This window comes from Homarus americanus, unplaced genomic scaffold (assembly GCF_018991925.1).
Source record: "Homarus americanus isolate GMGI-L3 unplaced genomic scaffold, GMGI_Hamer_2.0 scaffold52806, whole genome shotgun sequence".
Classification (NCBI taxonomy): Eukaryota; Metazoa; Arthropoda; class Malacostraca; order Decapoda; family Nephropidae; genus Homarus; species Homarus americanus.
This window is the reverse complement of record NW_024720773.1, coordinates 6,078,484-6,091,099: the sequence shown is the minus strand read 5'-3', so window position 1 is coordinate 6,091,099 and position 12,616 is coordinate 6,078,484. Positions and strand designations below refer to the sequence as shown.

Genomic DNA, 12,616 nt, shown 5'->3' with positions numbered 1-12,616 from the left:
ATCATTTTGAATATAAACATCATGGATTTTGTATTAGACATACAAATTTTAGATCTAATGTAATAATTTGGTATACACAAAGCAAATATTTTATCATTTGTGCAAAATATATGAAGTTTACATTCAAAATATTCCCTGACCTGCAAGGAATCCAGAAATGTCAATTATATTATCCTAACTTTAGTCTGAGGTATTATTTATTACTAAATGTTAAAATCTAGTGTTTTCACCCAATCATTTCTCTGGTAGGGAGGGAAGGTGGGGGGTGGAGGGGAGGGTTGGGACCCACCAACCCAGCTGGCTGAGTGTGAGGAGGGGGGGAGGCAGGTGGGGTACTTTGATTGACAGATAGTGTCCTTGAAGAATATTTCTTTGTTTATTTACTGAAGATATTTGTTTTAGCTCATAAAATTCATACAAATTACCCGGCCAGAATATAATTTACATTGCTGGAATTCTTACAATAAGATGATCATTTTGAATATAAACATCATGGATTTTGCATTAGACATACAAATTTTAGATCTAATGTAATAATTTGGTTTACACAAAGCAAATATTTTATCTTTTGTGCAAAATATTCCCTGACCTGCAAGGAATCCAGAAATGTCATTTATATTATCCTAACTTTAGTCTGAGGTATTATTTATTACTAAACGTTAAAATCGAGTGTTTTCACCCAAACATTTCTCAGAGAGGTAGTAGCTAGTGAGCTGGGAAGAGGGGGGGGGTGGATTTGAGTCCATTATTTGAATGGACATTAACCTGGCGACTGTATTTCTCTTAAATATTAATTGTGTGTGCATACCATCATAAAATTAAGATGTTATTTTTACTACAACATAGGTATTGTGTCGGAAAAAGTGGAGTTTGGGGGTCGGGCCAGTCTTTATTGGAATTAATCCCAAATGTTCTGTTGTTCACTTTACGCGGTTTTCACTTTCCGTGGTACCCCGTGGGTTCAATTGACCGCGTAAATCAGAGTACTACTGTATATGGCAATGAAAGTCACAGGTATGTGCATATTTTTATTGTAGGCTAAATTCGAGCAAAAATTGTTTGTTTAAGGGGTTTAGAAACTAACCCCTATAATCACAGTGTAGTGCTTGTACTTTGTTTCTATTAGCTTTCAGGTTCCAAACAACCCCTTACAAACTGGGCCTTCAGTCCCTAACCTATTTACTGTACCAATTTAACATTTCTACAAGATTCAAAAGTTCTGCTTGAACCACTAATAAGGTAACAAGTGACAGAGGATTAAATAATCTATAGTATGAATAACTTTATATATAAAGGTTTCACAATAAAATGCAAATTACAGTGTTTTAAGCAAATTTGTTTAGTACAGTTAACATCTTAGCGAGACTTTCCTGACACCTTTGTCTTATGAATAAATTCACTTTATGAACATCAACATATTACTGTATTTATGTCCTTTAGACTGACTCAAGTATTTCAAACTTCATAAACACAGTACATATTAAATTTTTAACATTGAGACTAAAGAGATTTGGCCAAAGATATCACTTTCTTAAAAACATAGCTTATTCAGTTTAATAATCTCACCAGAAATCCAGCAAAAGTCATCATAGAGTAGATAACATCGTATATAAAGTTATTCATGGATGTGTTAACCAATATACAGTGTACTGAAACAGGCTTACACCTATTATATAAGACTGGGCAGATCAGGGGAGGGGTCTCGTATGATTACAGAACTCTGAAGACATGTTGAATATCCAAGAGCCTAGTCATTATGGCACCAACTAGTTTTAATCATTGTACTGAGAATTTAAGTAACTTAGTGTAATTGTGGCAAATTTATATATTAGATAGCTAATTGCTGAGTCCCTTCAGAGGGCAGACAAACATAGAAAGTGGGTTTACCGCTGTACTTCTCTAGTGTGTGTGAGATGAGGCTGTCAACACATTCTTGTTTCACCTGAAAACAAACTTTTTATATTAGTCTGATTAAGTTTTGGGTTTATATGACGTACCCTAACACTGTACTGAAGACAATGTGTCATTAATATTAAATTTAATACGTATTCCATAGAGAAAAAAAAAATCTGCCAGTGTTTCTCATTTTATTACTAAAACAGTACAAATATGTCTTCTGTAATATTACCAGATGTAATAATCCTAAAAATACTTTCTCATCCACCTACCAGTGTTACAGTACAGCCACCAAAGCCTCCACCAGTCATTCTTGACCCAAACACACCTGGCACTTCCAAGGCACCTGCCACCAGCTCATCAAGTTCAGAGCAGGACACTTCATAGTCATCCCTGTAAATTATTATACTGTGCCAGTACTGTACAATTTCTAAAGAGAACAAGAATATGGTCATAAATTTCATGTTCCTAACACACTGAAGAATAAAAATTATTTGTTATCATCTTGAACATGCAGAGGCTGAATTCTGTGATCAACAACCATACATGAAGAGGCTGAATTCTGTGATCAACAATCAATGTTCCTTAATTTTATTTTTTTTCACTATAAATTTAAGATACTCTGGCCTGATAATGTTAACTTTTAACTAAGTAAGGCAAAAGATAATAATACAGTAATACATCATGACTTGAAGGAAAAACAGCACTGTAATAATTTACAAAAGTTCAGAATCTTTCAGGTGAAACTCATTACAGTATACAGTACTGTATTTACAACATAATACACTCACTTGAGGGAATTATGGGATTCAGTCATCATTTTACCAAACAGTGTATAATCTGAGTTCCTCAGTACAGAGACGGCCTCCTCAGTGCGCTGAATCTCAGAGATGGCATGTTGAGCTCTTTTGTACACTTCCTCACTTAGAGATGACCTGTGCTCTGAAACATACTAAACTACTGTATTACAATTTCCTTAATCAACTAATAATACGGTAAATTATATTATAAAGTCTTCAACTGGTATGATAATGAAAAGTATAATTTTTTTGCCAGTTTAGATAAATAAAGAAGGTAGATCAGCCTTGGAGTATTAGTGTGGGGAGGGGAAACACCGTACTGCACATTTTCATCTTGCTGCTGGCCTAACTCTCCATTTCAAATGAGGTCTAGGTTGGTTGTTAAAACTGTTCAGTTACATACTACATTATAACTACATTATATTGTAGTCAACCTTAGATAATCTCTACCTCAGTTTGTATTCATCTCCCATAGCTACTGTACTGTACTGTCCCCGATGTTTAATTATTTACAATACATATGTTTCAACTCCTTACTGGTAATCCCTTGTTTTCTACATAAACATTAATAAATACTGTACATGTACCCTGCACAGCACAGCACAGCACAGCACAGTACTATACTATACACAGTCCACAGTATATATTATTATATTACTGTACATACCTGGTAGTTAGACTTAATTATGATAGACTACAGCATAATTTACCTGGCAATAGAAAAAAAATCCTGAACAGAAAATGGCAATGTTTGCTTACTCTCTAAATCTTGAAGCGTTGCATCACGTAAACACTTTTTTCCCATGACAGTGGCAGCTTCCTGACACTGTCGACGACGTGTGGGATATTCCGTTCCGGAGAGAGTGTGACGAACATTTGAATTGGTGATGACAAAGGCAATAGAGGGATCAGTCAGAGGCACTAAGGTTGACTCCAGTGATCTGTCAAGAATGGACACATACAGTAAATTAAAATACCTTGCATCCTTCTTCTCATAATTGCTTGATTAAGGGTTAAATTACTGTACAGTACTGTATTTCTAAATTCATAGATTTCGTTCCAAGTTGACTCAGCGTGTAAATTTGAGTGAGAATAGAATATACAGTAATCCCTATCACACATATAACTAATTCTCCTCTTGCAGTACATTCTAATGAATTTACCCTTAATTTCAATGCTACAGGTATGATCATCCTTTTTTTCATATTTCAATCCTTTTATTACCATAATAGGTAGATAGATTGATAATATTCAGTAAAATCGTCATACAAGTTCACACTGATTCACCATATACCTACAGTATATAGTTAGTGCTGTCACAATCCAAAGTGCCTTTATCCCCCTGGCTGGAGGGATGAACAAAGCCAAGGTTGAAAAATGTCAGGTGAATGGCCATACACTATGTTTTGTCCTGTTGTTATATGTTAATATTCATAAAATAATTAGAGCCATTCCAAAATACCATATGTCAATGTTTTGAATATTTCATAAAGTGCTCATGTGTTTTGCCCGAGTGACTGTGTTGAGGTGCTGTGTGTGATGCCCATCGTCATTGTGCCTCATCACTAAACTAATGAACAATTGTAGTATATCCATTTGCCTGGCCTCTCATCAAACTTAGCTTTGCCTTCCCTCCAGCCAGTGTGGATAAAGAAACTTTTGATTGTGACTTTACATAGTGCAGGTACTGTATTTACATATTTACCGGCAGTCAATAAGCAGTGCATTTCCTCGCTTTCCCATGGTGGAGATAAACTGGTCCATGATCCCACACGGCATGTTGGCAAACTCATGCTCGGCTTTTTGACATGCCAGAGCTTTCTCCCTCAAACTGAAATATTACCACATTTAAAAACAAATTTCAAAATGTTTAAAAACGTAAATTTTTTTAAATTAAATCCATCTTATTTACTTTGTGGGCATTCTATTAAAGTATGATTATATCAGATAGTATATTGGTTTAGAGAGAGAGAGAGGAGAGAGAGAGAGAGAGAGAGAGAGGAGAGGCAGGAGAGAGAGAGAGAGAGAGAGAGAGAGAGAGAGAGAGAGAGAGAGAGAGAGAGAGAGAGAGAGAGAGAGAGAGAGAGAGAGAGAGAGAGAGAGAGAGAGAGAGAGAGAGAGAGAGAGAGAGAGAGAGAGAGAGAGAGGAGAGAGAGAGAGAGAGAGAGAGAGAGAGAGAGAGAGAGAGAGAGAGAGAGAGAGAGAGAGAGAGAGAGAGAGAGAGAGAGAGAGAGAGAGAGAGAGAGAGAGAGAGAGAGAGAGAGAGAGAGAGAGAGAGAGAGAGAGAGAGAGAGAGAGAGAGAGAGAGAGAGAGAGAGAGAGAGAGAGAGAGAGAGAGAGAGAGAGAGAGAGAGAGAGAGAGAGAGAGAGAGAGAGAGAGAGAGAGAGAGAGAGAGAGAGAGAGAGAGAGAGAGAGAGAGAGAGAGAGAGAGAGAGAGAGAGAGAGAGAGAGAGAGAGAGAGAGAGAGAGAGAGAGAGAGAGAGAGAGAGAGAGAGAGAGAGAGAGAGAGAGAGAGAGAGAGAGAGAGAGAGAGAGAGAGAGAGAGAGAGAGAGAGAGAGAGAGAGAGAGAGAGAGAGAGAGAGAGAGAGAGAGAGAGAGAGAGAGAGAGAGAGAGAGAGAGAGAGAGAGAGAGAGAGAGAGAGAGAGAGAGAGAGAGAGAGAGAGAGAGAGAGAGAGAGAGAGAGAGAGAGAGAGAGAGAGAGAGAGAGAGAGAGAGAGAGAGAGAGAGAGAGAGAGAGAGAGAGAGAGAGAGAGAGAGAGAGAGAGAGAGAGAGAGAGAGAGAGAGAGAGAGAGAGAGAGAGAGAGAGAGAGAGAGAGAGAGAGAGAGAGAGAGAGAGAGAGAGAGAGAGAGAGAGAGAGAGAGAGAGAGAGAGAGAGAGAGAGAGAGAGAGAGAGAGAGAGAGAGAGAGAGAGAGAGAGAGAGAGAGAGAGAGAGAGAGAGAGAGAGGAGAGAGAGAGAGAGAGAGAGAGAGAGAGAGAGAGAGAGAGAGAGAGAGAGAGAGAGAGAGAGAGAGAGAGAGAGAGAGAGAGAGAGAGAGAGAGAGAGAGAGAGAGAGAGAGAGAGAGATATATATGTGGTATATATATATATATATATATATATAGTATATATATATATATATATATATATATATATATATATATATATATATATATATATATATAAGTGGTAAATGATACTGTATTGTTTTATGAGCATTACATTTGATTACTGTACTTCATCATCATGGTTTTAAATCTCCTGTACTTTACTAAACTACTGTACGTTTCATAAAATATACATTAAACCTATCTAATGTAGAACCAAGAACTCAGCCCCCTTCATTAAGACACTCTCACATGCTTACATACATACATGCATGGTATACACTGTATATTAACATAATCCCCATGACTGTAGCATTAAGCCAATGTATCTTCAGTGGCCAGTTCCTAAAATGGTAATTACTGAACTGAAGAGATTGATGTTACCATTTCTTGCTATACTTTAGGGAACATTTTAATGTAGTACAATATATATATATATTTTTTTTAAACTTATCTCACAAGTGTTCTTCAACAACCTTAGTCAAAACCTGGGATTCAAACTCTTGGTAGTGACAACTTTCACTTACCAGGTCATTGTACTTTCTATATATGTATTTTAATTCTAATATCTGTCTTTATTCTTTCAATCAATAATTTCTGTAACTACCAGACTTATTTCATGACAGTCAAAATAACTGGTGGGTTTTGCTGTCACACATCTTAACCTCTGAAAAGCTAACCAGTTCTAATGACTCTTACCCCTCAATCTTTTTGTTGACTGTTAATTTACACAACTTGGGGGTGAACTGATGAATAGAAAAAATTCTTGGAGATCTGTAAGTCTGTGGAAGAATTCAATGGGTGATGTAAATTCGTGATAAGTGTACATAATTATGCATACTGTACCTTGTGGCTTTTGTCCCAGTAATACTTTCAAGGAAAGTGTAAGTGGCTACTTCGAGTGAAGCACTACTAGACAGTCCACCACCAAGAGGCACTGATGATGTCACTACAGCATCAAAACCACTAACATCTCCTGAAGGGGAGGTTAGTATTAAGGGTGAGTAAGGCCACACTGCACACACAAAACACCTATGACAGTTACCCCCTATATACAGTATATATACACACAGGGGATCCTCGTTATAAGTGTCTTCATTGTAAGTGGTTTTGCACGTAAGTGGTCAAATAATTGTGGACCTACACGTAAAAAGTCCTCACAGCCAAGAGAGTTCTAAGGCTGAAATTCGTCCATCTTTGGGAGCTTAAGTATTTGAGCGATTGAAATTCTCGCCCACTTTCCATTATCTTAAAGGTCATCCTTTTCACCTGTACTATTCATGCCCAGTACCAATCATCTATGTCCACAGGCATTATTTTCAAGTGCTCCAAGAAGTATAATTATCAACTTTGTTGTGTCTTTGGTGGACTATTTTTATATTCATCAGTTCCAAACCAAAACAAGGTGGTATAGTAGCAATGGGATGGACAGGAAATTAGAAGTTTCATGTTGTAAGAAAAGTGGTGAGCTTGTCTCAATGAACCACTTTCATTGAAATGAGTATGCAAGTGTGTGGTTAGGTAGCTTGTACTCCATTAACACATTGACCCCAAACAACTTTAAGTACATTAAATAAATTGTAAAGTTAAATAATTTCATAAAATATTGTGTAATAAAATGTTAAACAAATGTTTCTAAGGTATATATAAATAAATGTTACATGATAACAAATTAAACTTTTTGAGTGTCACTTACAATGTGGTGGTCCCGATTAGACCCTATTCCTATTAATTCTTATTGGAATTAATTCCCCTTTATAAGTGATTTCATTATCAGTTGCTTTTTTCTGGTCGCTATTAACCTAGAGCAGTACAGGAATGTTCTTTTGCTTCTCAATCCTTTTCCTATACAATACAACACCCAGATTGTACAATGGGTTGCCTGCATCCATGAAGCAGCTGACTTCTGTGGAGGCTTTTAAGAAACAACTTAAGACCTTTCTCTTCTGAAAGCTTATGATCCTAAACAGGGTATGGTGATGGGGAGTTACAGGGTTTAGGAAATATTACAACTTAAAGGTATATGAATGATAAAAGCAGTGGTGTATTGTACACAGAAATATGCCAGGGGGGGGCGGGGTGGGGCGAACTTCGAACTAAACTTACTGAGGAATTATTGAAATAAGAGACAATTAATATTTTTCTGTGTATTACTGTTTTTTCTTATTTTTATTTATTTCGTTATCGTTATTATTTTTTCAATTCTTATTTTTAAAAATGGTTGATTTGGGATAATTTATTAGAAGTCAAACAGAGGTCGAACTGAAATTTTTTGTGATCTTTTATTGTAGTACATTATTTCTTTTTATTCTCAAGTCTTTAAATTTGTAGTGTTTCGAACACTAGTGAATTATTTAGAAGAGCTGACGCTTTTGAGAAGTAAAAGACCAGCTATTATTATGACTGCATTACCTGGAAAATTGGCAACGACTCCTTTAATGTAGTTTGCCCAGTTGGGAGCGCCACGTGTGAGAGGAGCTGATGAAGAGGGAGTCTTGAATGCCACTTGTAGAGGTTTATCTGCAAACTCTGAGAGGGTCTGTATACGGCACAACCCTGACTGTGTCTTCCGCCCAATTATAACTGTCACAAGTGGAAGAGCCTGTAAGAGAAGAACTGTCACAAGTGGAAGAGACTGTAAGAGAAGAACTGCCACATGTGGAAGAGACTGTAAAAGAAGAACCGCCACATGTGGAAGAGAATGTAAAAGAAGAACTGCCACATGTGGAAGTGACTAAGAGAAAAACTGTCACAAGTGGAAGAGACTGTAAGAGAAGAACTGTCACATGTGGAAGAGAATTTACAAGATAAACTAATTTATTACTGCACTTATGGATATTCTGGATAGTGTTACAACTCCACTTCATAATACAGTACACTTGTAAGGAAATACTAAATACTGAAACAAGGTGACTCATGGCATTGCTGTACTGTAAAGTCTACTTAGAGCTCTGTAACTACTGTACAGTCTACTTAGAGCTCTGTACTGTACAGTACAGTCTACTTAGAATGCTGTACTGTATTGTACACACCTTAATGAAAATAACTACAGTAGTATACTTAAATCATGATACAATCCTCTGAAATAATTTGAGGTTAATTTTGTTATTCTGTCAAAAATTTCAAATACTATACAGTATATGGGTTGGTAAACACAGTACAGTAGATCATCTTAAGAGAACTGTTCTTAAGACCATTCAGAACTGTTCTTTATTAAAGTATTACAGTTATATCTCCGTTAGCCGGAATCCCTTAAACCCGGAACTCTCCGATAACCGGAATTGAAATTTTCTCGGAAAATCATTCCCAAAGCCGTAATTTTTCTTAAAAATTCTGGCTTTGGGAACAATTTTCCAAGGGGAACATTTTCCAGAAAATTCCGAGAAATTTTTCCCAATACCCTGAAAATTCTAGGGATGGGGGAGTTTTTTCCGGGTTTGAGAGATGAAACTCAGGTGCATTTTCCGGAAATTCAGAGAAAATTTTTCCGTTACCCGGAAAATTCCGGGGATGAGGGATTTTTTCCCGCTTTGAGAGTCGTCTCGTTACCCGGAGATCTCTCATTCTCGGAAGTGCTCTGCACCAATTGTTCCGGCTAACGGGGATATCACTGTATTGTTAACCTCCACAACTGTGATATGTGGGGAGTTATGTTTCAATGCATAAATATTGATTGACATTAGCAAGGCATTAACAATACAAGAAGCAAATATTTTCATGTTGCCTTTATTATAAGAATATGTTGGTAATGTGAAATAAAAGTTGAGAGCCAATGATATGTTAAAACTTAAAACTTTAAGGGAGATATTCCAGTGGCCTAGTGTTTAACAAGACAACAAAAATGAGCTCACCACGAAGTAAAATAAAATTAGAAAAAAGAATAGAATAAAGGCGAGGCATGACTTTGAGACTAATTAAATTCACACTGGTGTTGGTGTTCTTCCTCTCCATCTGCTACTTCCATGTGTTACTCAGCTCCATCAACTCCTCCATGATACACAGGAGTTTCTTTACACTAAACAATGTGGTAACAAGAACTGATGTGGCCAAGGGATGGATATCACCTAAGGTTGAGCTCAACAATCAGTATCAGCGTTAGATCTCTTTAAGAAGTCATCCCAAAACATTTAGATGAGGAGATTCCTCTAAAGTATTGGTAAACATGACTTATTCACTATTTTATTTCATCTGAGACGACATACTTGATGTTATATATTATGTATACTGTAGTGTGTTGGACATTTCTAAAGTTTGTCTTAATTCAGTGTTTCTCAAACTTTTTCACTTCATTCCCCCCATGAGGAACTCTCAACATCCTCGTGGCCCCCCTTCAGTTCTCTCCCAAGCCCCTCACAAATAATGATGAAAATAAACTGTTTTGGTACTCTTCCTTTATTTTAAGGTTTTCAATCATCAAACAGAATGCATATTTTGTTACAGTTCAATGGGATGGATGACATTGTTTCCTTTCAGTCAGTCGACTGATTCAAGGTTGAGTCACTGATAAAGCACATATCATGTCTGGGTCCACATGTAATCGGTTTCGGCTTTTGTTATCTATTTGAAGAAAGGTGGAGAAACCAGATTCACATAAATAAGTACATAGTAGAATATGGCAAGAGGACTCGAAGTGCGATCTCACTAACTTTTGGATATGACTGATACATTGAGCACCAGAATACAGTCAGAGAGTTTTCTTTATAGAGGTCTCTGGTAGCAGAATCGTTCCTGAGATCAAGGAATTCGTTTGAACAGAAACTAGAATCGTGCAATCTGAGCGAATCCGTTGGAAATGAAAAACTAGTTGCTGCACCATACTGTGTAAATAACAAAACCGTACCTTATGGGTATTATGATTACACACAATGACCAAAAAAAAAAAAAAAAAAAAGGTTTCTCCTCTAACAAGGCAAAGTAACAAAAAAAAAAGTTGAATCAGAGTTTCCACATTTTCTCCAAACATATACTACTTACACTAGCCTGCCATGGTGCCCCCTAAAATCTTGCGGTGACCCCCTTGGGGGCCGTGACCCCCTTGGGGGCTATGGCCCCCAGTTTGAGAAACACTGTCATATCCCTTTGTTTCCATATACTGTACTACCTATGCAGTAATCGTCTTCCAATACTGTACTCATTATTCTTTGTCCCCTTCTTTGGATTAGGTTAGGTTAACATTAGAGTGGTTAATTTTAGGGGTAAAAGAAGCTGTATCTTTTGATTAACCTCATCTAGAAGTACTGTACCTTCCAGAGAACTGCCACAAACAAATTTACCTCATACAAGTACTTTACCTCACACACACAGGGAGGTGACGAGTAAAGATCATACACAGATACTGTAGATACAACAAGAGGATAAGGTAACAGGTACTGACCATAGGAAAAACAAATCCATCATTGTAGTCGGTGTGTTCTCCAATAATATTGACCCGCCCTGGTGCTGAGACTGCTGTGTCCGCATTACCTCCATATGTTGCCTTAAAGGCCAACTGAGCTTCGCACACCAGTGATGATACTTCAGGTATCTTAGAGGCCATTTCTGAAACACACATACATTATTGTAGTAAAACGTCATTCCTTTTCCATAGATATAAGATGTACCCTTAAGCTTAAACTAACAGTGCCAAGCACAATACAGTACAGTACAGTACATGTATACTGTACTACTTACTCTGTGGTCTCAGTAATATTGAATCTAAAATTTTATTTAATTTTATTTTAAAGATATAATTGTACAACATCAATAATTTTGACATGGTAGAACCTTTTGATAATTGTACAATATCTCTCCTGAAGAGACAACTGATAAGGTAAAGTTATAATTCTAGATTTGAATTTTCTAATATTGTGGAGTACAACTTGGTTCTTAGCAAATACGTTTGTATTAATAGGACACTTCATATTCAGTACATGCTAGGTGTGTTCCTTACCTTAAAACCAAAAATGGATAAATTTGGAAATAATTTCATCAGACCATTCTGTGCCAGCCCAGTGGGTCCGACTAATTACCCAAATGTAGCCGCAATGAAGTCAAATAATGGTCCTACATGAATAAATCGGACTGCCAATCACTTCTCGACTGGTATTTGGTGTCAGAAAGTAAAAAAAAATTGGTAAACTTAATTTAATCTGAGTTAATAGATCGAGTGCATGTACCTAACCTAACCTAACCTAACCTAACCTAACACAACTCAGATTAAATTAAGTTTTCCAATTTTTTTTTACTTTCTGACACCAAATACTAGTCGAGAAGTGATTGGCAGTCCGATTTATTCATGTAGGACCATTATTTGACTTCATTGCGGCTACATTTGGGTACATTTGGGTAATTAGTAGGACCGAGCCCAGGTGAAGTGTTGGAAATAGCTAGATATTCAGTACAGTACAATCGTTATATAATTGGTTCATTAAGAATACTATATGGACAATGCAGGTACATTGTCATAGAAGACGGTGCAGGTACACAGCCATGACTCTATACATGTACACTGGTATTCAGTGAAACTTAGGGAACTTAGTCTGTAAAATATAAAGTGAGACACACAATACTTACTGCAGGATGAGATAAGTAATATGAACTTGTATAGATTAGTGCCACGCTGACAAAACCATTGTGAGAAAGTTTATCAGTGGCCTCAACGCCCTCCTCAGCTGACAACACTATCAACACTGTGGGCTAGCCAGACGTACAAATATAATATTACATATATATTTTTTTTTAGATTAAATATCCATTATCTTATTGGCCATTGTGATGTCTTATTTTGCCGTATCAACACATAATTAAATTGTCCTAGCAGCTGCGCCATCTCCTCCCCTTCATGGGTTTAT

General features: G+C 36.9%; 1 protein-coding gene across 2 annotated transcripts; it reads right to left on the bottom strand.

The window, feature by feature from the left end:
- Positions 1–1,015: 1,015 nt before the first annotated feature.
- On the bottom strand, positions 1,016–12,616 carry LOC121860938 (galactokinase-like). 2 transcript variants are annotated; one of them, XM_042358330.1, is made up of 9 exons: positions 12,339–12,616; positions 11,161–11,324; positions 8,199–8,388; positions 6,633–6,762; positions 4,402–4,527; positions 3,456–3,637; positions 2,688–2,838; positions 2,169–2,289; positions 1,016–1,942 (listed from the first exon to the last, which is right to left on the bottom strand). In XM_042358330.1, exons 2-9 carry the CDS (start codon positions 11,320–11,322, stop codon positions 1,829–1,831), a joined length of 1,176 nt encoding a protein of 391 aa, XP_042214264.1. In that variant the 5' UTR covers positions 11,323–11,324; positions 12,339–12,616; the 3' UTR covers positions 1,016–1,828. The 2 variants fall into 2 exon arrangements, with proteins under 2 accessions (XP_042214264.1, XP_042214265.1); XM_042358331.1 differs by lacking the exon at positions 12,339–12,616 and adding an exon at positions 11,716–11,734.